The 21,192-nt window shown below is 46.2% G+C and overlaps 1 protein-coding gene across 2 annotated transcripts; it reads left to right on the top strand.

The window, feature by feature from the left end:
* Nucleotides 1-14,775: 14,775 nt before the first annotated feature.
* Nucleotides 14,776-20,850, top strand: Spink2 (serine peptidase inhibitor Kazal type 2). Of its 2 annotated transcripts, none has more exons than XM_028864158.2 (4): nucleotides 14,776-15,024; nucleotides 16,348-16,409; nucleotides 18,878-18,987; nucleotides 20,511-20,850. In XM_028864158.2, the coding sequence occupies exons 1-4, from the start codon at nucleotides 14,970-14,972 to the stop codon at nucleotides 20,554-20,556; spliced, it is 273 nt and encodes a 90-aa protein (XP_028719991.1). In that variant the 5' UTR covers nucleotides 14,776-14,969; the 3' UTR covers nucleotides 20,557-20,850. The 2 variants fall into 2 exon arrangements, with proteins under 2 accessions (XP_028719991.1, XP_037065230.1); XM_037209335.1 differs by lacking the exon at nucleotides 14,776-15,024 and adding an exon at nucleotides 15,074-15,257.
* Nucleotides 20,851-21,192: the final 342 nt, after the last annotated feature.

Below are 21,192 nucleotides of genomic sequence, written 5' to 3'. Positions count from 1 at the left end.
TGGGTCACCAACCAGCTCCCAAATCATGACACATAGCCTTACTATTAGTTTTGAATGCTCGGCCTTAGCTTAGCTCTTTTCTGGCTAGCTCTTTCAACTTAAACTAACCTGTTTCCCTTTATCTACTTTTTGCCTTGGAGCTTTTCACCTTTCTTACTTTCTTTCTGCGTATTTTATTTTCACTGCTTCTTCTGTATGGCTGGCTGGTGTCTCTGGCTTCTGGCCCCGGGTGTCTCCCTTGTTCTCTTCTTCTTCTTCTTCTTCTTCTTCTTCTTCTTCTTCTTCTTCTTCTTCTTTCTTCCTCCTTCTTCCTCCTTCTTCCTCCTTCTTCCTCCTTCTTCCTCCTTCTTCCTCCTTCTTCCTCCTTCTTCCTTCTTCCTCCTTCTTCCTCCTTCTTCCTCCTTCTTCTCCTCCTTCTTCTTCCTCCTTCTTCTTCCTCCTTCTTCTTCCTCCTCCTTCTTCCTCCTCCTTCTCCTCCTTGTCCTCCTCCTCTTCCTCCTCCTCTCATTCCTCTCTTCTCTCTTGAGCCTAGATTTCTCCTCCTACTTATTCTCTCTGCCCACCAGCCCCACCCATCCTTTCTCTGCCTCTCTATTAGCCATTCAGCTCTTTATTAGAGCAGTCAGGTGCCTTAGGCAGGCAAGGTGAAACAAATGCAACACATCTTTACATCATTAAACAAATGCAGTATAAACAAATGTAACACATCTTGCCCAGTTAAAATAATATTCCACAACACCTGACCTTCATTTTTTACTGAAATTGCATCCATCTCTCCCATGCCTAGCCTGCCTTTGCTTTTTAGCCAAGGTGAATTGCTTCTTCTTCTCCTTTTTTTTTTTTTTTCTTGAGACAGGGTTTCTCTGTGTAGTTTTGTGCCTTTCCTGGAACTCGCTTTGGAGACCAGGCTGGCCTCAAACTCACAGAGATCCGCCTGCCTCTGCCTCCCGAGTGTTGGGATTAAAGGCGTGTGCCACCACCGCCCGGCTTCACCAGCGTGTCTTGATTGGGAAGGACCTCTGTGTAGCCTTTTGCTTGTCTGGTGTGCCCATTTGTGACAGGTTTGCCCTTTCTTCCCCCAAAGCCTTCCTAAGATCCCCAAGTTTGGACTGGTTTTCCACAGTATTTATTTTTCTTGTTGTTCTTTAAATTTTACGTTTTATTTGTTTCTTGTGTGTGTGTGCAGGTTTATGTACAGACATTAGCGGGCAGCTAGTGGGAACTGGTTCTTTCCTTCTAGTGTGTGGGTTCTAGGGGTGGAATATAGGTCAGACTTCGTAGTAAATCCTTTTCCTGATAAGCCATCTTTCTGGCCCGTGTGTGTGTGTGTGTGTGTGTGTGTGTGTGTGTGTGTGTGTGTGTGTGTGTTTAGAAAAGGTCTCAGCAGGGTGAGGTGGTACATGTCTTTAATCTTTAATCCTAGCACTTGGGAGGCAGAGGCAGGTGGATCTCTGTGAGTTTGAGGCCAGCCTGGTCTACAAAGTGAGTTCTAGGATAGCCAGAGGTATATAGTAAGACCCTGCCTCAACACCCCCCCCCAAAAAAAGAAAGAAAGAACAAAAGAAAGGAAGACAAGGTCTCAAGGACCAGTCATAGTGGTACATTCCTCATCCCAACACTCAGGAGGTAGAGGCGGGCAGATTGTCCTGAGTTCAAGGCCTTCCTGGTCTACACAGTGAGTTCCAGGCCAGTCAGTGTTACACAGTGAGTCCCTGGGGTGTTTGTTGGGGGGAGAAAATGTCTTGAAATGTGGTACAGATTGGTCTGGAGTTAGTGATCCTCCTGCCTCAGTCTCCTGAATACTGAGATTACAGGCATGCTCTACTGTGCATAGCTCCATGGTGTTTGGGGATGCAACCTCTCTGCCTATAAAAAGGTCCACCCGAATGAGAACAAGAAAAATTGCATTTCCTTGGTGTTACTTAAGGTTGTAATTCTTGTTGAGATCAAGCTACCCCCTCCAAGTTACTCCATATTGTAAAAAACAGTCTTTTTTTTTTTTTTTTTTTTTTTTTTTTTTTTTTTTTTTTTAACAAAAAGACTGTTCCTTTCCCAAAGAGCTTCCATTAACAAGCAGCTTTTGACTCCATTTTGAAGGCAGAAGATGACTGCCTAGCAGGACCTGCACACAGCATCATCGTCCAGCACCACCTATATACAGCACAGACTGATAAACGACTTACTCCTGGGAGTAGAAATGAATTTATTGGGGTGAATTGAGACTGTAGGGGCACATGATAATATTAAAATTGTACCAAGGAAAAGCAGGCCTGAGACCTTTTCAGACACACCAAGGAAAGGGTGTAACTCCCTCACCTGGACCCCACGAAGTGGTGGGGATCTTAGCAATATGATGTCAAGTCCATTGGACCTGTCAGCACCTGCTGTTCCCATCAAAGACGTCGAAGACTCAACTCCTGAGGGTCCCTGGGGCTCTTTTTGTAGACAGGATCTGGTATAGCCCAGATTGGCCTCATACTTCCTACTTCCCATGTAGCCTTAATTCCTGAGCCTATGGTTCAGTTACCCAAGGGTTCTGACTTTAGAGATTGTTTTGAATGAATGAGTATGACTAAGTAGGAATCTACAAACCTAATCATGGGAGTGAAGAGAAAGAAATCATTCATGAGGCCTGGGTGTGCCTCTTGGAGAACGTGGAATTTCAGACACATTCTATGATAAGGCCAGGGCTTGGCAGGGCTTCCTCACTCCAGCAAGCAGGGGCTGGGTTCTTGTGGATGGTGAGCTGGGGAAGGCGGGTGAGGGTGGGGGGAGAGGGGAGGGGGAGGTCCGGTTGGAGGCAAGGGTGTGTATTACTCAACTGTGGCCGGGGAAACGAGGAAGTTAAGAAAATGGAAGGAGGCTGGTGTGGCGGCTCACTCCTGTAATCCTAGCACTCGCTGGGCTGAGGCAAGAGGATTGCTTTTGGCCGGGCCTCGTCTTTATTTTATTTTTGTATCTGAGTATTTGCTGGCCTGTATGGTCACCATGTGAATGCAGTACCCTGGGAAGGGCAGAAGAAGACAGTGGGTTCCATGGAACTGGAAGTGGGAGCTGACTTATGGGTGCTGGGAATCAAGCCTGGGCCCCTCTGCAAGAATGGCCGAGACAGAAAACTGGCGTCGGTTGGGAAGCACAGCTCTGGTAGCCTTGAGAAACACCCCCTGACAGACTTCACCCTCCTTCCAGCTTCTGGCAACACACTTGCTGCTGGAAACGCCGGTTCACCATCCTTCGTCACGTAGTCTAAGAATTAAACCCACTAAGGACAGAAAAGATAAACCATGACGCTGTACAGTCTGCAAAGTTGCAGGAAACTGCAGCCCTGAGGCTCACTCAGTGGAGCTCTGTCCGCTCAGTCCCAACCAGCACAAATACTTCAGACTCAGGTACCTGTTCTGGGCATTCCTTAACTTTGCTACACAACACAGGGGCCACCAAAGGTCCCGTTAAATCTGGCAGAGGCTACATCTCTACTGTGAGTCTCTATATCATGCACTGTGACCCAGTGTGTGTGTAAACTAACAGAAGGCCTAATTTAGAAGTAAACATTTGTGACAAATAGCTGACTCGCAGCCAATCATGGCCAAGCTGCAGTCAACCACAGGTTGTGCTGACCATGTTTCACTAACCAGTTACACTGTGTCCGCAACACCCATTTCCTGTCCACAGATGCTCCTTGCCTGCAACCTGGTGGTCCTAGTTACTTTTCTCTTGTTATAAAACAGGATCATGACCAAGGCAACTTATGAAAGAAAGCATTTAATTTGGAACTCCTATATCCGGAGGGTTAGAGTCCATGGCCATCATGGCAGGGAGCATGGCGGCAGGCAGGCAGGTATGGTACTGGAGAAGTAGCTGAGAGCTTACTACTAACCCACAAGCACACGGGGGTGGGAAGAGAGAGAGAGAGAGAGAGAGAGAGAGAGAGAGAGAGAGAGAGAGAGAGAGAGAGCACCCATGCTAACTAACTAACTGGGAATGTGTGGGCTTTAGAAGCCTCTAAGCCCCACCCCCAGTGACACACCTGATCCTTCCCAAACAGTTCCAACCAACTGGGACTGAAAAATTCAAACACTTGAGCCAGTGGGGGCCATTCTCAGCCAAGGCACCACACGTGTGTTGTGTGGCTCCCTCAGGTGAATCATTAATTCTTCATTCCACTCTGTTAAACATAGTTGTCCAGAGTTTCATTTGTTTTATGGTCTAGGGATGTGACAAGGACCTTGTGCATACCAGGTAAACTCCCCCCACCCACTTTTTTAAAACAGAATCTCACTTTGTAGTGTTAGTTGGCTTGGCACTCGATAGTCAAAACAGGCTGGCCTTGAACTCACAGAGCTCTGCCTGTCTCTGCCTCCTGAGTACTGGGATTAAAAGCCTGTGCCACCGTGGACAGCACATGATTGATCTCACATCCTTACGAACAGTAGAATTTTCTTCTTAAAGCGTGGGCCATCCTGACCATCAGCACTATTACTATTGAAAGGTCACCAAAAAGCATAATTTTGGACCCAGTATGGTAGCACATGTCTATAAAGTCAGCATTGGGGAGGTGGAGACAGGAGGATTAGGAGTTGACGGCCCCTGGAGAGATGGCTCAGTGGTTAAGAGCACTGCCTGCTCTTCCAGAGGTCCTGAGTTCAATTCCCAGCAACCACTTGGTGGCTCACAATCATCTCTAGTGGGATCTAACGCCCTTTTCTGGCATGAAGGTATACCTGCAGATAGAGCACTCATATATACATAAAATAAAACTTCAAAAAGGAGTTGGAGGACATAATTGTTTACACAGTGAGTTCAAGGCCAGCCAGGATTATATGCAACCCATCTTTAAAAAAAAAGCAAACAAACAAACAGGAAAAACTAAACAAACAAGTAAAAATATTAAAGTAAACTTAAACAAAGTCTTTCATAGGTTACTTGTGGAGACAACAGGAAAACGTAGTAACTTCAAATAGTGCTGTATATAAACGGGACACTGGTTTTATCAACTTATTTCCACTAGAGGGCAGTAGATATCACTAAATACAGTTAAGCCTGTTTGCTTTCAGGAAATGAAGTCTTAGTTTTGTAATTATTCTGAAATGTGGTTTTGGAGTTCAAGTATTATTATTATTATTGGTTTTTTGAAACAGGGTTTCTTTATGTAACAGCTCTAGCTGTCCTGGAACTCACTTTGTAGACCAGGCAGGTCTAGAACTCACAGAGTTCCGCCTGCCTCTTCCTCCTGAGTTCTGGGATTAAAGGTGTGCACCACCACCGCCCGGCTCAAGTATTATTTTAAAGAGCAAACTACTTGCTTGGGTTTAGGAATACTTATTATTTTTTTGCATTTGTATATTTATTCATTTAGTGTATGTCTGTATGTGGGGTGTGTGTGTGTGTGTGTGTGTGTGTGTGTGTGTGTGTGTGTGTTCCTGTGCGTGCACAGCAAGTGCCATTACTCACTGAGCCCTCTAGCCAACCCAGGAATACTTTCATTTGATGCAAACTGTAAACTGAATTTTCTCGGGTCTGGAGAGATGTCTTAGCAGTTAAGAGCGTACATTGCTCTTAGAAGACGTGAGATTGATTGGTTAGAAACTAACTATGCTGGGCAGCTCACAACTGCCTGTAATTCCAGCTCTAAGGGTACCAATACCTTTGGTCTCCTGCATGCACATGCACACACCTACACACAAACAAAACAAATCTTTGTTTGCTTGTTTTGGTTTTCTTAGACAGGGTTTCTCTGTGTAGCCCTGATTGTCCTGGAACTGCTGTGTAGACCAGGCTAGCCTCAAACTCAGAGATCCACCTGCCTCTGCCTCCTGAATGCTGGGATTATAGGTGTGCACCACCATTGTCCCATGAAATAAAACATTTTTTTTAAATAATTGAGGCCAGCCTTGTCCTTAACTCAGAAACTATCTGCAATTGATAATCACTTGCAAATGAAAACTTAGTTTTCTCCAAGGGAGTCTGATGGGGGAAACAAACCACTCTTAAGGCAGGCCCCATGCCCAGCAGTAGATGCCAACCAAAACCAAACTCAGTGGCATCTTTGGAGGTTCCTTGACTCATAATGCCATGTGTGGCCCTTGCTTTCCTTTTCTTCTTCTTTTTAAAAATCTATCTTATTTTAATTTTTTCTCTCTTTTACCTAACAAGTTCTTTGAGTATATACTATGTCTTCCAGCTTGGCGTTTTTATGGGAGCCCTGAGTGGGGGATAAGTGGGTCTCTGTGTCCTACACCTGTTTCGTGTGCCTTATCTCTGGCTCTTTTCCTTGTTTTGTCCAATTTCAGTGTGCTAGTTTCTGCTTGTTATTTTATTTTATTATTATCCCTTAGAAGTCTGGTTTCTCTCTCTCTCTCTCTCTCTCTCTCTCTCTCTCTATATATATATATATATATATATATATATATATATATATATATATTTAGGTTGAGAAGTAGTGTAATTTTAGCATCCAAGAGAATAAAACAAACACCAGGAGCTCACCAGTTGGTGACACATAAATCAATGTTTCAGAGCTTTACAAAAAGTCCTGCAGTAACTGGAGACTCCGCTAGGGAGTGGGCTGCTGTGTTATTATAATCAATGACAGCCACCCCAAAAGGCACAAGCAGCCGCGTTCGCCCTCCTTCAGGGACTGATGCACTCTACTTGTCTATCCACTACACGGTCACCGGAGACTGGGATCCAGCCACCCTCCACAGGAGGATTCTGACTACCCCTCCAGAGCAGGCATCTCTGTAGATGGCTCCGTTCCACTTCTAGGTGGTGAGAGTAGCCCAGATCCATGACCCCCACAGCGTACGCAGTATGGAGATTAGGGAAGGTGTTGACAATGGGGTCGAGGTTGTGCTTATGTTTCTGCGGGAGACAAGAAGGTGTGGATGCCATCGAAACTGACAAAAAAATTCTAAAAACTTTTGAAAGCTGCCACTTTGTTCCTTGTTACATTGTCTGTGGTGACCGTACAGGTAACAGGGGTAATGGGGGACTGATCATACTTACCGGGCTTATAGTTCCCATCCTCCCATTAATAAAGGGGTAAGTTGGGGAGATACAGATATTCCTGATGTGGTCAATGAATCCTCTGGGCTACCTGGCCCTTATGACCACAGAGGACCTGCTCAGTCTGAGGAAGAGGGTAAGGAGATTACAAACTACACACTCTGGGAGTGCAAGGAATTCTATTTGTATGGGTAATGGAACTCACTGTCAAAACAGAACTTTTCAATTTTGGCTGGCTTTAGTTAATCATAGTACTGCTCAGAACTTTCATGATAAATTTCATATGCTTCATGTATCTGGTTTTAGAGGATAGGAGATTAATGCTTCTAGTTCCATAAATCTGTCTTGTGAGATGTGGGGTACTAACAAGGAATCTGATTGGGCACATTGGCAACAATGTAAAACTGAGAAACCTTGAGTGCTTATCAATATCTCCATAGAGACGTCCTTGACTGGATCCCTTATGGCTTCCCTTGGGGAAAACATTCTCACTCAGAGTTAAGATGGCAGTGGTGTAGTTGGAATGGGATTGATGAAGCTGTCCAATGGCATGGAGTTGGAATGTCAGGTTCCATATCACAATTTGACAATTCAGTTCAGACTAATTTGTGGAAACTGGCAAGTGCCTTACAGCCTTTTAAACTTTGGAAAGGAAAATTAAATGTTTATGATGGTAAATACTTTGCCCTTTAGATTAAATCAAAGTCACACCTTTGTAGCATGTGCACCATTATCTCATACATTATTAAAGGGCCTATACAACGGCACCCTGGTAACTATAGTATCACATGTGAACGTTGTACTCTTCATACCTGCGTTAATGCTGGTGTATTATTGGATGTCACTTCTGAAAGTTTATAAATTCCTAGAGCAAAGCCAGCCTTCTGGATACCAGTGATGTTATTGAGGCCATGGCAAGATTCTCCTGTGCTGATTCTAGTCCAGAAACTCTCTGAAGGAATATTAAGAACACGTCAGATGGTTGGACTGATTATTGCTGTAGTTACAGGAATTATTGCATTGACTGAAACTTTTGCAATAGTCGGGATGGCCCTTCATAAAGAAACTCAAACTGCTGAATTTGTTAGAGACTGGCATCAGCGTTCTGCAGACCTTTGAGCTCAACAGAATAAAATAGATAATGAGGCAGTTAATGAGACAGCTGACTTGAGGCAAGCTGTGTTACTTTTGGGAGACCAGTTAGAGACTTTAAAGGAACAAATTAGATCACAATGTGACTGGAATGTTATCACTTACTGTATTACACCTTTAAAGTTTAACGAAAGCAAGTGTGATTGGGAAAGGTCCAAATGCATTTGTTGAGTCACCCTAATGCTTCTCAGATAATTTATGATTGACAACAAGGAATTAAGGAGACCTTTTCGAGTAAGTATCTGGAATGGATGTTATGGAAAGCCTTGCAGACACCATAGCTTCTTTTAATCCCATGAATCATTTTGATAAGTTTCATATTCTAGCAATTGTTATACTTGTTTTTTGCTATAATAATTTTGCTGGCTTTCAAGTGTATTCTGACTTATGTACGTGAGACTATGAGACAGTACGAAGGAGAAAAGGTTGTCTTCACTGTGTGGCTGCCTAACCTTCAACATAATTAATATAGCTTAAACGAAGGGGGGGGGTGTCGTAGGAATTTAGCAGAGTCACTGTATCCGGGGTAGACATCAGAATGAACAGCTGTTTTCTAGAAGTACCTTCACCTTGAAGAATCCTCGTGGAAAACAGTGATTGTTTTCCATGATTTGTAGAATTGTTTTACTGAAAGGGCATTACGGCCATCCCATGGCTTTGGTCACAAGAGGCCTCAGGCACGCCTAAGGCTCTTGTATTATTGTGTATTGCAAATGACACATACGTAATAAAGGACTAAAGTCATGAGGGCATGTGATGCTTTCCTTTAGTAAGACATGTAAATTAGATTAGGGACCTTAGTATGAGGAAATACTTTTGTGTAACAATCAATAAATACACTTTTGTATGATTGTTTGGGGCTCAGTCCATCAGAGAGGCTGGACCTTCCTGCTGCCACATAGGCCTTAACATTTCATCTTGGAGTGCCTTCTTTCTTCAACTGACCCACACTACACAGAGCACCCTGACAAGCTGACCTGAGCTCGTGGGAGCTCATGGACTCTGGACCAGCTAGGGAGCCAGCATGGGACCGACCTAGGCTCTCTGCATATGTGTGACAGTTGTGTAGCTTGGTCTGTTTGTGGGGCTTGAGCAGCGGGATCAGGACCTGTCCCCGTCACTTGAGCTGGCTTTTGGGAACCTATTCCTCCGGTTGGATTGCCCTGCCTGCCCATCCTTAATGCAGGGGGAGGAGCTTGGTCCTGCCTCAACTTGATGTGCCATGCTTTGTTGACTCCCATGGGAGGTCTGCCCCTTTCTGAATGAAGACAGAGGAGGAGTGGATGGGGGGGATAGAGGGGGTGAGGGAGGGGGGAGAAGAGGTAATGGGAGGAGAGGAGGAGTAGGAACTGCAGTTGGGATGTAAAATAAATGAAAAAAATTAATTAAAAAAAAAAAGAGTTGCCCTGGTCATGGTGTCTCTTCACAGCAATAGAAACCCTAAGACATATGCATATAAAGTCAAATTGAAGTGTTTTGTTTCTGTGGTGGCTTGAATGAAAATGGCCCCCATAGATTCATAGGGAGTGGCATTATGTGGATGAACACTAGATGCCTGCAGGAAGTAGGTGGTTAAAATCATCATCATCGCCGTCATCATCTAATCTTTAAAAAAAGAAAGAAAACACCATTAGAAAATTATTCAACAGGAACAGATTGCAAGATCAAGAGAGAACTGACCATTACTGATGGATTTGAAGTCTACAATGTGCTGCATCCAGCCCTCTGGAAAAGCAGCCAATGCTCTTAACTGCTGAGCCGTCTCTTACGCCCAGCTCTTACATCCTAGACGCCCACTTTGGTGCAGTGTTCCCCAAGCCTTGGAGGTTGAGATGTCGTGTGTATTGATGGGGGCTGAGAACTCAATAGTCACTTTCTCAGATCGGTGTTTCTGGATGTTTTCTTGGAGGCAAGATGGAATTTTAGGAGACTGGTACAGGATGACGACCTCCCAGGCAAGGCGCAGTGTTTATCTGATGGTGTCTTACTCTTCTTTTCCGATGACGTAATAATTTTTTTTTGAGACAGGGTCTCACCAAGTAGCCCAGCCTGGCTTTGAACTTACAGAGATCTGCTTGCCTTTCCCTCCTGAAGTGATGGAATTGAAGATGTGTTTTGTGTGTCTGTGTGGGGGTCCAAAACAGCTTGACCACACAGCTGCCATGACAGGCTTACTGATAGGCATCACCTGGTAGTTCTAGGAAAAGCCATAAGCTGACACCATGCAGGATGGGCCAGCATCTAAGTGGAAGTACCTGACATCCCAAACATTCCAACCGATAGATAAGATTACCAGATGTCGCCGGGCGGTGGTGGCGCAAGCCTTTAATCCCAGCACTTGGGAGGCAGAGGCAGGTGGATCCCTGTGAGTTTGAGGCCAGCCTGGGCTACCAAGTGAGTTCCAGGAAAGGCGCAAAGCTACACAGAGAAACCCTGTCTCGAAAAACCAAAAAAAAAAAAAAAGATTACCAGATGTCCCGGAGCCTAGCACACACCTATTTCCCTTTTACCAAGACACCCTTAGACTAATGTCAGCCAATCAGGGTTCTGAACCCTGGAAATCCTCCCACCTTCAACCTCTACTATGATAAAAACCCTACCCCATCTGGCCTGGGAGCTCTCTGCTTTCACCAATGTGTTGGACAGATAGAGTCCAAGCTTGAGCTTGAAATAAAGGCTCTTTGCTTTTACATACAGGATTTGGTCTCCATGGTGGTCCTTTGGGGGTCCCCTAGACCTGGGCATAATGTGTCTCACCATACTCAATGATAAACTATTCTTTAAAGAAATTCATTATAAAAAAATTTGCAAATAAAAAAAAGACAATGTCTCATTCTGTAGGCCAGGCTAGACTGGAATTTATTATGTTCTCCAGGCTGGCATCAATTCTCTTTCCTCAGTTTTTCAAGTGTTGGAATTAAAGGCATGAGTTACCACTCTTAGTTCCAACAAAAGAATTTAAAGGAGATCCCAAATTAAAAGGTATCCTGGGCTATACAGCAAGATCTTGGCACAAACACAAGAATTTAAGAGGGCATATATGATACAGGGTGTGCTGGATAGTTTTGTGCCAACTTGACACAAACTAGAGTTATATGAAAGGAGGGAACGTCAACTGAGAAAATGCCTCCATAAGATTCAGCTGTAGGGCATTTTCTTAATTAGTGAATGAAGGGGGAGGGCCCAGCCCAGCCCACTGTGGGTGGTGCCATCCCTAGACTGGCAGTCTTGGGTTCTATAAGAAAGTAGGCTGAGCAAGCCAGGGTGGGCAAGCCAATAAGCAGCACCCCTCCATGGCCTCTGCATCAGCTCCTGTCTCCAGGTTCCTGCCCTGCTTGAGTTCCTGTCTTGACTTCCTTCAAAGATGAACAGTGACATGAAAGTGTAAGCCAGATAAATCCTTTCTTCTCCAACTTGCCTTTTGGTCATGGTGTTTCATTCCAGCAACAGTAAACCTAGCTATAGGGTAAGCGTGTTGTGAACCACAGAAGTGGTCCCTGCTCATCTGTCTGTCTTCCTACCTCATTTTCCAATTTCCATAAGAGACCAAACTGTACTTTCCCAGAGTAAGCATCCACCTGTGCACCTCTACGTAATAGGTTGTAATTGGTCTCTTTTAAATTCTTCCAGTTTCCTTTTCACTATAAAACATATAACTTTCTTTGGCCCCTGCACTTCTCCTTAGCCATGTGCACACTTGTTTTTCTTCTATTACCCCCAAACAGTTAACCACCGTTTTGGTTAGGGCAGCGATCTCCGTTAGTGAACAACTTTGCTTTCTCTGGGGTCTAGGATGCCTTATCATAGTTTTCTCTATGTATGTTCTTAATCTGTTCCCAAGCTTAACCCTTTAGTGTAGCTCATTTCAGTGTTAGACAAGTTATTCTGCACTCTGTTGTCCTCTGACACCCATCTCTCTAGGCTCTCCCAGTTGATTCTGGCTGGTGTTAGTCCTACCATTTCTTCTTTCTTTCTTTTTTTTTTTTTTTTTTTTTTTTTTTTTGGTTTTTCGAGACAGGGTTTCTCTGTGTAGTTTTGGTGCTTGTCCTAGATCTCGTTCTGTAGACCAGGCTGGCCTCGAACTCACAGAGATCCACCTGGCTCTGCCTCCCAAGTGCTGGGATTAAAGGTGTGCACCACCATCATCTGGCCCCTACCATTTTCTTTGTTCCCTGGCAATCTGCTTTGTTTTTCCCCCTGGGGTTGGGATGACAGGCTCCTGGATCCTTCCTCTTTTCGTTTGGTGTCTTCCATTTTAAAATAAGATTTATTTCATTATTTATGTATGTGTGTGTCTATGCCAATGTGCAAACACTTGTGTGAATCCTTGGAGGGCAGAAGAAGTCATTGGGTCCTCTGGAGCTGGAGTTACAAGTGGTTATGAATTGCTTGATGTGGGTGCTGGGAACTGCACCCAACTTGGGTCCTCTGCAAGATGTCTTAATGGGTGAGCCATCTTTCCAGCCCACAGTTTATTTCTTTGCTGAGATATTGATCTGATGTGTCAAGGGTTTATTTATTCAGGTCATGAGCTCAGCTGTGTAGGCACAGGGCTAATCTTGGATACAAAAGTAAGAGTAATAGGTGGCACCACAGACTAGAAATGCCCTGTTCTATAACAATGCAATGGCCAAAGTGATACGATTAGGAGACAAATCTTCCTTACCCAGAAATAATTGCTCACTTGATATCACGGTGAAGTTAAAATGAGATTTCAATCAGTGCCTTAATATTATAACATTATTTACTAATATAATATTATAACATTACTTATGGGTGTGGAGGGAGGAAAGCTGGAGGCTGTGAGCTCCAGAGTCTGAATTCTACCTCCCAAGATCAACCACCGCTGGTATAAGTCACCACACCCTACCATTTGAGCCGCAGGGATTGTTTTCTATGATTTGTAGAGTTGTTTTTATGGGGAGATTTTCCGTCTGTTGCATGATTTTAGTCACAGGGTTATCCAGGAGCATCTTGAATGACTGGGTACAATAAAGACAGGAGTTGTGAGGCTGTGAGGATTTCCTTCAGAGAACACAGATCAAATGGGCTTTGGTGTGAGGAACTTGTGCCTCAAACACAACCTTTGTGAACAATCAATAAATATGCTTCTGAATGGAGGTTCAAGGTTCAGTTCACAGAAGCTCTTCCTCCCTGATGCCAGAGAGCCTAAAATTACATTCTGGGGTGACTCTCCTTCTTTGAACAACTCACACAACACAGAACACCTCACAAGCACTCAGTTTCCCCCTCTATCCCTGAGTCCTGTTGAAGGTTAAACCCCTTAGCAAAAACATTTATTGAGTTCACATGGGGTACAATCTGAACTGTGGAGATAAAGAAGTAAGAGTAATAAGCAAGGCCATTGTGTAGGGGTATGTGAGATATGTGGTAGAGTGTGGTGATGGGGTGTGCAGCATGACGTTTTGGGGATGGAGTGTTAGGTATTTGAGGGTTTGTGAAGGCGTGTGGAGAGGCATTGAGGTGAGGGTTTTTGGGTGTGTATGTGTATGTAGTGGAGGGGCAGGGAGTTTTAGGATTGTAGGGATGCGAAGGGTCAGGGTAAGGGGTGAGGGTTGTGTGGTGTCTGTGTGGAGTTTGGAGGGCTGGAGGGGCTGCATGATGTGGAGTTGTGAGGAAGGGTGAGGGAGATGTGTTTGGGAGTATGTAGAGGGGCAAAGGGGGTGGGCTGTATACGAGAGGTAGGGGGGTGTTGGGCGAGTGGAGTCATCAGATGGTTCGTGGGGGGTGGGGGGTGAGATGTGGAAAGTTGGAGGGATGATAGGGATGTGTGGTGTGTCTGTCAAGGGGTGGGAGGTTGGGTGATAGGGATGTATGTGGGATTTGTAGAGGTGTGGGATGGTTGGAAGGGTGGTAGAGGTGTGCATGGGTATGTGGAGGGGTGGTGTGGTGTGTGTGTGTGTGTGTGTGTGTGTGTGTGTGTGTGTGTGTGTGTGTGCAGAAGTGGAGGGGTGGTGGGTGGTGTAGAGGACTGGAATATTTGGTAGCTTGCAAGGGTGGGGTGATTTAGGTATGTGGTGGAGGGATAAGGGGTTGTGTGGTAACTGGGTGTGCAGGGTGTGGGGTATGTGAGATGTGGGGTATTTGGAGTGTTGAAAGGCTGTGTGGGGGAGGTGGGAGGATGGCGGGGTGTGTGGATGAGTGGGGTTTTTATGGTTAGAGGGGTGGTGGGGATGTAATTGGGGTATGTGGAAGAATAATGGATTGCATGGCAGAGGCACTTGTGGCTTTTGAGGAGGGGTCAGTTTACGGTTGGGGCTGGGGTTGGGATAGGGTGGTTGGGGCACTTGAGGGGAGGTGAAGATGTATGGAACTGAGAGGGGTTAGGTTGTGAGTATGTGCGTGTGTGAAGTGTTCAGGGGTGGAGGTGCGGAGGGATGCTGTGGGGATGTGGAGGGGTTTCTGGAGAGTTCAGGTGTGGGGTTGTGTGTGGGCTGTGAGGGCGCGGTGGGGTGTTTGGCACTGAAGAAGTGACGGGGTTGTGTATCGGTTGGTGGAGGGTTGGGGACGCGGTTCGCTTTGTTGGGGACTTTGTGGAGAGCTTTGTTGCTTAGAAATCTGGAAGGTTTGCGGGTGTGGATAGGTGCTGTGCCTCCCCCCATCCCTCCCCAAACCTCCCTCTTTCCCTTCATCCCCTCTTCCTCCTCCTGTCCCTCCTTCTCTCCCGCTTCTCCTCCTGGTCTACCTAGCCGCCAGCCCGCCCTCCGCCCCTCCCCTTCGCACCCCGCGTGGTGCCCGCGGGTAACCCATTGACCGCTGCTGCTCCGGAGCCTTCCAGCAGAGCCGGGAGGATGGCTCTGGTGATGCTGCAGTTGGTGCTGTGGCTCCTGGCCGGGGACGTCGCAGGTGATGCTCACATGGATCTGGTGTCTGGGAGCGGTGAAGGGGAACCGGCTCAGATACGAGAGCCCTGGCCGGCCGCGCTTGAGCTGCGGATTCGTGCCGTTACTGGCGGTTCTGCCGGCCCGGGTGGGCAGCGGAGGGAATGAAAGCTGAATGCGGGCCGGCACCCTTGGATGCTCCAGTTGGGGCTTCGATCCCAGCTCCTAGATATCACCCAGCCATCTGCTCTTCCTCTCGTAAGCAGATTTTTTTCTGGACTCCAGAGAGGCGGTTGGATTTGTATCCACGGCCCCGTTGAGCCTGACAGGAGGTGTGCTAGACGTGGGAAAGCCCACGAGACCTTCCTGCGGACGGACTTGACGTCTATGGGAAAGCAGAGTTGAAATCCTAATACCTAGGCTAAGTTTTGTGTTTATTGAGTTTGGCATACTTGGGCTTATGTCTGTAATCCCAGCACTTAGGAAGCACAGGCAGGAGGATCATGCTTTTAAGGCCAACCCCGGCAACATAGCCAGTTCAAGACCAGCCTGGGCTTTGTGAGCTCACAAATTAAATCCATCCGGGCGGTGGTGGCGCACGCCTTTAATCTCAGCACTCGGGAGGCAGAGGCAGGTGGATCTCTGATTTCCAGGCCAGCCTGGGCTACCGAGCACATTCCAGGACAGCCAGGGCTGTTACACAGAGAAGCCCTGTCTCTAAAAACAAACAAAAAAGTTTCAGGAAGAACTACTGGAAACTCTTTTTAAAAAGGCACGGAGAATCACATCAGAAAGAAAGTCACGTGTGGGTAAAACTCAAACCTTTTGGTTTTGTTCTTTTGTGTTTTAAGTGTTCGTGCATGAGTGTGTGTTGGTGTGCATGTGTTGTGGGCATCTAGAGCCTAGAGGTCAACGCTGGTTGTCTTGTATGGCTCTCCACCTTGCTTTTGACACAGGGTCTCTGATGACCCTGGCGCTTGCCATTTCTGCTAGACTGGCTGGCCGGTAATACTTGGTATCCACCTGTCTGAGTCTCCTGCCCGTGCTGGCGCTTGCAGACCAAAGGCATCACAGCCAGCCCTGGATGCTGAGGATCAGAGCTCAGTTCACAGCAAGCCCTTCATTCACTGAGCTATCTCCCCAGCCTGGACAACTCCCCTCTCTTCCCCCCCCCCATGTGTTTTACTTGTGTGCAGGTGTGCTTGTCTGAACATTCTCATGTGGGGGCCAGAGGTTGGCTTAGGGCGTCTTCCTCCGCTGTGCTCCATCCTACAAACTGGGATTTAAGGCTCCCCTGTGAACAATCTACCTTCGTCATATATACAATGCCAGTGTTCTCTCTTTGCAGTCTCCTTCGACTCTTTCGACTCTTCCAACTCCCACATAGTTCAGCCATCAGAACTCAGAACAGTAAGTATCAACTTCGGGGACTGTTTCTTCTCGTACAGCAAAGCGTGGAGCCATTTTCAGGCCAAACTCACAATGTAAGAAACCGTGAAGTGTTTTGTAAGCCAGTATTTCATGCCAGTTTCCTTGACACAGATAAATGAGTATCTATTTTTCTCAATTATCCCCCTGCCTCAGTCTCCTGGTACTAGGATTGCAGATATAAGCCACCGTGTCGGCTAAAAGTGTGCAGTTCAGTTGAGAATAGCTCAATCTTTGAAGGCTCCACACTTCACATATTTTCTCCTATTAAATTCTGTGGGCAGAAATGAAAGCCAAACGAGACAGTTTATTGAGAACTGCTGTTATCAAGGGGTCTGCCACCATCATTTTCATTTGGGTAGAGACTCACTGGCTGGCAGAGGCATGGGAAAGTGTCAGCGTGGAGCAGGAGTCTTCAGGTGTGGCCTGGTGCAGGCTGTCAGCAAGGGAAACTTCAGGTATGGGTGCACACACGATTGCACTTGGTTGGCCCTCATCTGGAATCTAGGACCTAAGTTAGGGAAGCTGACAATTCTTAATTGAGACCTGGCCCCTTGGGGCTTCCTGGGCTGGCTTTGGAGGCAGCAGTCTCTGAGAGAAGGGGGAGGACCATTGCCTTAGGATAGCTGATGGAAAATGTTTATAACCGCTGTCTGCCTAAACACCTTGCAGATAAATGATCCCATCTGTGTCTCACACTATGCCGTGGCTGGCTGAGACTGTTCTCCAGCACGGCACAGAACCTTCGAATGTCCCATCAGCTGACAGATTTTGCTTTGTTTTGTCGGGCTGGAGACAGGGTGCCGGGACCCCAGGTGTGCAGCACCACACCAGGCTTAGTTCTAGACTCTTGGGGTGTGGGTGAGGTTGTTGAGGCTCAGACTCAGGACCTGGTGAATGCTAGGGTGTCATGCTTCTCAATTAAGAGTGTGTTTCCTATAGGGATATGGTAATTTGAAAAAAAAAAAGGCCCCCCAAAGGAGTGGCACTATTAGGAGGTGTGGCCTTGTTGGAGTAGGTGTGGCCTTGTTGGAGTAGGTGTGGCCTTGTTGGAGTAGGTGTGGCCTTGTTGGAGTAGGTGTGGCCTTGTTGGAGGAGGTGTGGCCTTGTTGGAGGAGGTGTGGCCTTGTTGGAGGAGGTGTGGCCTTGTTGGAGGAGGTGTGGTCTTGTTGGAGGAGGTGTGGTCTTGTTGGAGTAGGTGTGGTCTTGTTGGAGGCGGTCTTTGAGGTCTCATATGCTCAAGCCATGCCCAGTGAGACAGACCACTTTCTGTGGCCTGCATGATGCAGGACTCTCACCTCCTTCTCCAGCACCATGTCACACCGCCATGTCCCACCATGGTGATAATGGACGGAACCTCTGAACTGTAAGTGAGCCACCCCAATGAAATGTTTTCCTTTCTAAGAGTTGCCGTCGTCATGGTGTCTCTGCACAGCAATAGAAACCCTAATTTAGACAAGGGGTATAACTCAGAGGCTGAGTACTTGCCGAGTGTGCATGCAGCTCTGGTTCAGTCCTCATCACTGCGGGTCCCCAGCTGGAGTTACAGTCTTCGTAACACTCAAGGGTCTCATGGAAACATGAGTAATGAAGTAAAGCTATTTGTGCGAGAGCAGTATCAAATACTTTAGAAAGGCTTGCTCAAGACATTGCTTTAAAAACAGCAACAACAACAAGAAACCTCTAGCTTCTAGGTATGGTGTGAATTCTTTTAGTTCCAGCACTTAGGAGGGCAGTGGCAGGTAAATCTGTGAGGCCAGCCTGGTTTACATAGTATGTTCCAGGCCAATAGTGAAACCCTGTCTCAAAATAAATAATACCTCCCCTCTCCAAACTATCACTGAATTAGGTAAGAAATGGTGGGGGTTGGGGTATCAAGAAGAGGCTTACTAAATGTCCAAATTCTCACTGTGTTTTAGAGTATCGAGATGTTTTTACAAGATAAGGCCTGATATAGCCCAGGCTGGCCTCATCTGGTTGTAAAGGGTGCCATGGTGAACACCTGATCCTCATGCTTCTGCCTTCCAAATGCTGGGCTTGGTTCAAATGGTACCATGCTGGGCTCTGGTTTATTTGTTTTGTTTTGAGACAGGGTCTAGTTGTGCTTCCCAGGCTAGCCTAGAACTTGCTACGTATCCCAGGCTGGCCTCAAACTGGGGGCAATCCTCTTACCTCAGCTTCTGAAGTACTGGAATTGAACCATGAACATGGTTTGAACCATGCCTGGCTCTGGGGTCTTTTTTTTTTTTTTGTGTGTGTGTGTATGTGTGTGTGTAATTGTATTTTGAACCATTGCATCTGATTTTTACATTCCAAACTCAATTTTTTGGTGGGGGAGGCAGGGGAAAACATGTTTATTTAGGATATGTCTATGAACTTTAGGGAAAGTTGGGATATTGTTGGGTGCGTCTCAAGTCATTCTCTTGTTTCTCTACTTTTCTCTTTTGTAGCCAAACTGTGATCATTATGACTACCCAGCATGCCCCAGGAACCTGAGCCCAGTGTGTGGAAGCGACATGAACACTTATGGGAATGAATGTACTCTGTGCATGAAGATTAGGTCCAGTATTAAAAACATTTTCTTTTTAGATTTATTATTATTTATGTGTGTGAGTGTTTTGCCTGCATGTGTATGCACAGGTACAACATGTATATCTGGTACCCACAGAGGTCAGAGGAGGGAATTGATTGAATCCCCTGGAACAGGAGTTACAAATAGTTGCAATTGGAATCAGATTTGGGGTTCTCCGCAAGAGCAACACCTATCAGCCTCAGGTCACACAGTCTCACAGTTGTGTAACAGTCAAGTTTTCTTTAATTTTGGTGGCTGGAGGTAGTAACTCCTTTCTGGAATGTAGGAGTCCAATGTGACTTAAATTATTTTTGATTTTTATTCAGACATTTAAAAGATGTCAAATCTGTAGTCCATTTTCCCGTCAAAGCCAGAGACTAAAGCTTGTGATTGGTCAACTGTAAGGCAGCAGATGGCCTATGTCACCATCTCAATGTGTACTTTTTCCAAATTAAGAGTATAATAGAAGCTGGGCGGTGGTGGCGCACGCCTTTAATCCCAGCACTCGGGAGGCAGAGCCAGGCAGATCTCTGTGAGTTCGAGGCCAGCCTGGGCTACCAAGTGAGTTCCAGGAAAGGCGTAAAGCTACACAAGAGAAACCCTGCCTTGAAAAACCAAAAAAAAAAAAAAGAGTATAATAGAGCTGGGCAGCGGTGGCACACGCCTTTAATCCTAGCACTCGGGAGGCAGAGCCAGGCGGATCTCTGTGAGTTCGAGGCCAGCCTGGTCTACAGAGCGAGATCAAGGACAGGCACCAAAACTACACAGAGAAACCCTGTCTCGAAAAAACAGACAAACAGAAAAAGAGCGTAGTGGAGACAGAGAGTAGCCCCGGAGTAGAACGTTTGCCTAGAATGCACGTGACCCTGGGATCAATCTTGACACCTGGGGGAAGAACGTATTGCATATTTAGGGGCATAGCTCAGTGGTAGAGAACTTGCCTAGGATACTAAAGCCATTAGTTCAATCCTCAGCACTCCACCTACACACACACACACACACACACACACACACACACACACACACACACAAATACGACTAGTTAATAGTTAAGTTCTGCAGAATATTTCTTTAGATTTAGAGAGGCATGCAGGTGACCCTATATTTACCAGTTGGCAGGTAAGACTTACTATATATACTTCAGAAAATGCTAAGCATTAGGTGTGTGGTACCTGACTCTCTTCATGCAACACACGGGCCAGGTGGCTATACCACCTTCGTATGGGAGAGTCCATTCTCCTATCTCAGCTTCCACTGAGCAATCTAGGTCTTCTTGAAATGTTCTGAAGGCATTAGAGTTGAGGGGGTTAAGCTGCAGGGGGGGGGGGGAGATCTTTACCCTTTGTGTTTTCTGGATTAACCTTAAAAAGTGACCAAGTAAATGTAGCCCTGAAAGGAATATCCTTTAATGCATAAAGGATAAAGGCCATAGGACTTTCAAAGGCAAAGCAGTTGACCTGGTTTCAGGGTGGTGGGCACTGACATGGTGTGTGTGGTTGTTCACTTTGCAGGGAGGATGGTAACCCTCTTAAAATCATCAAAGACTCGCCTTGCTGATGGTCGGTTCACAGAAGAGCAGCTGGAAAGCCCCCTACTCCGGTGCCTCCTGCTAGAACCCCACTCCTTCTCTTCCCTCCAGCCCCCCCCCCCCCCCCGTTTCTTTGCATGGCTCCTGCTAACACACCTCCTCCGCAAGGAGGTGTGGAAGATGGCGATGTGCCGGGATCCATAAACTTCTAAAACTCCCGCTCTGGGCTTCTTCTGCCTTGCAGTGCAGTTTAGTTAAGCTTATGGCCCTGGGGACTTTTGCATTGCTTTGCTTAAGAGGAATAAAATGAGCATTGAATTCAACGACTGGTGCCTTCTGTTGAAAATGCTGCTGCCACCCTCGGGGGATTTTGATCTGCCTCGTTTCAGGTGTTTCTCACTGAGCCTGAGAATGAAATGGACAAAGACGGACGAGCAGGAGAAAATCCTGCACATTTATTTGTTGCAGGGTTTTCAGGGTGAGAGTCCTCTTGAGGAAATGACTGGATGCAGTTAGGGGACTCTTGCCATTTCTATATGTATAAGTATCAGTGGGTAAAAAATTTTGCGGGCACACATTTTTTAAAAGAAAAAAAGAATACAGAGACCAAGAGAGGGTAAAAATAAATTGAGGAGGAAAGATGGGGCCAGGGCATAAATAATTTC

The sequence above is a fragment of the Peromyscus leucopus genome, chromosome 10, assembly GCF_004664715.2.
Source record: "Peromyscus leucopus breed LL Stock chromosome 10, UCI_PerLeu_2.1, whole genome shotgun sequence".
Lineage (NCBI taxonomy): Eukaryota > Metazoa > Chordata > Mammalia > Rodentia > Cricetidae > Peromyscus > Peromyscus leucopus.
This window is presented reverse-complemented; position numbering and strand designations above follow the sequence as displayed.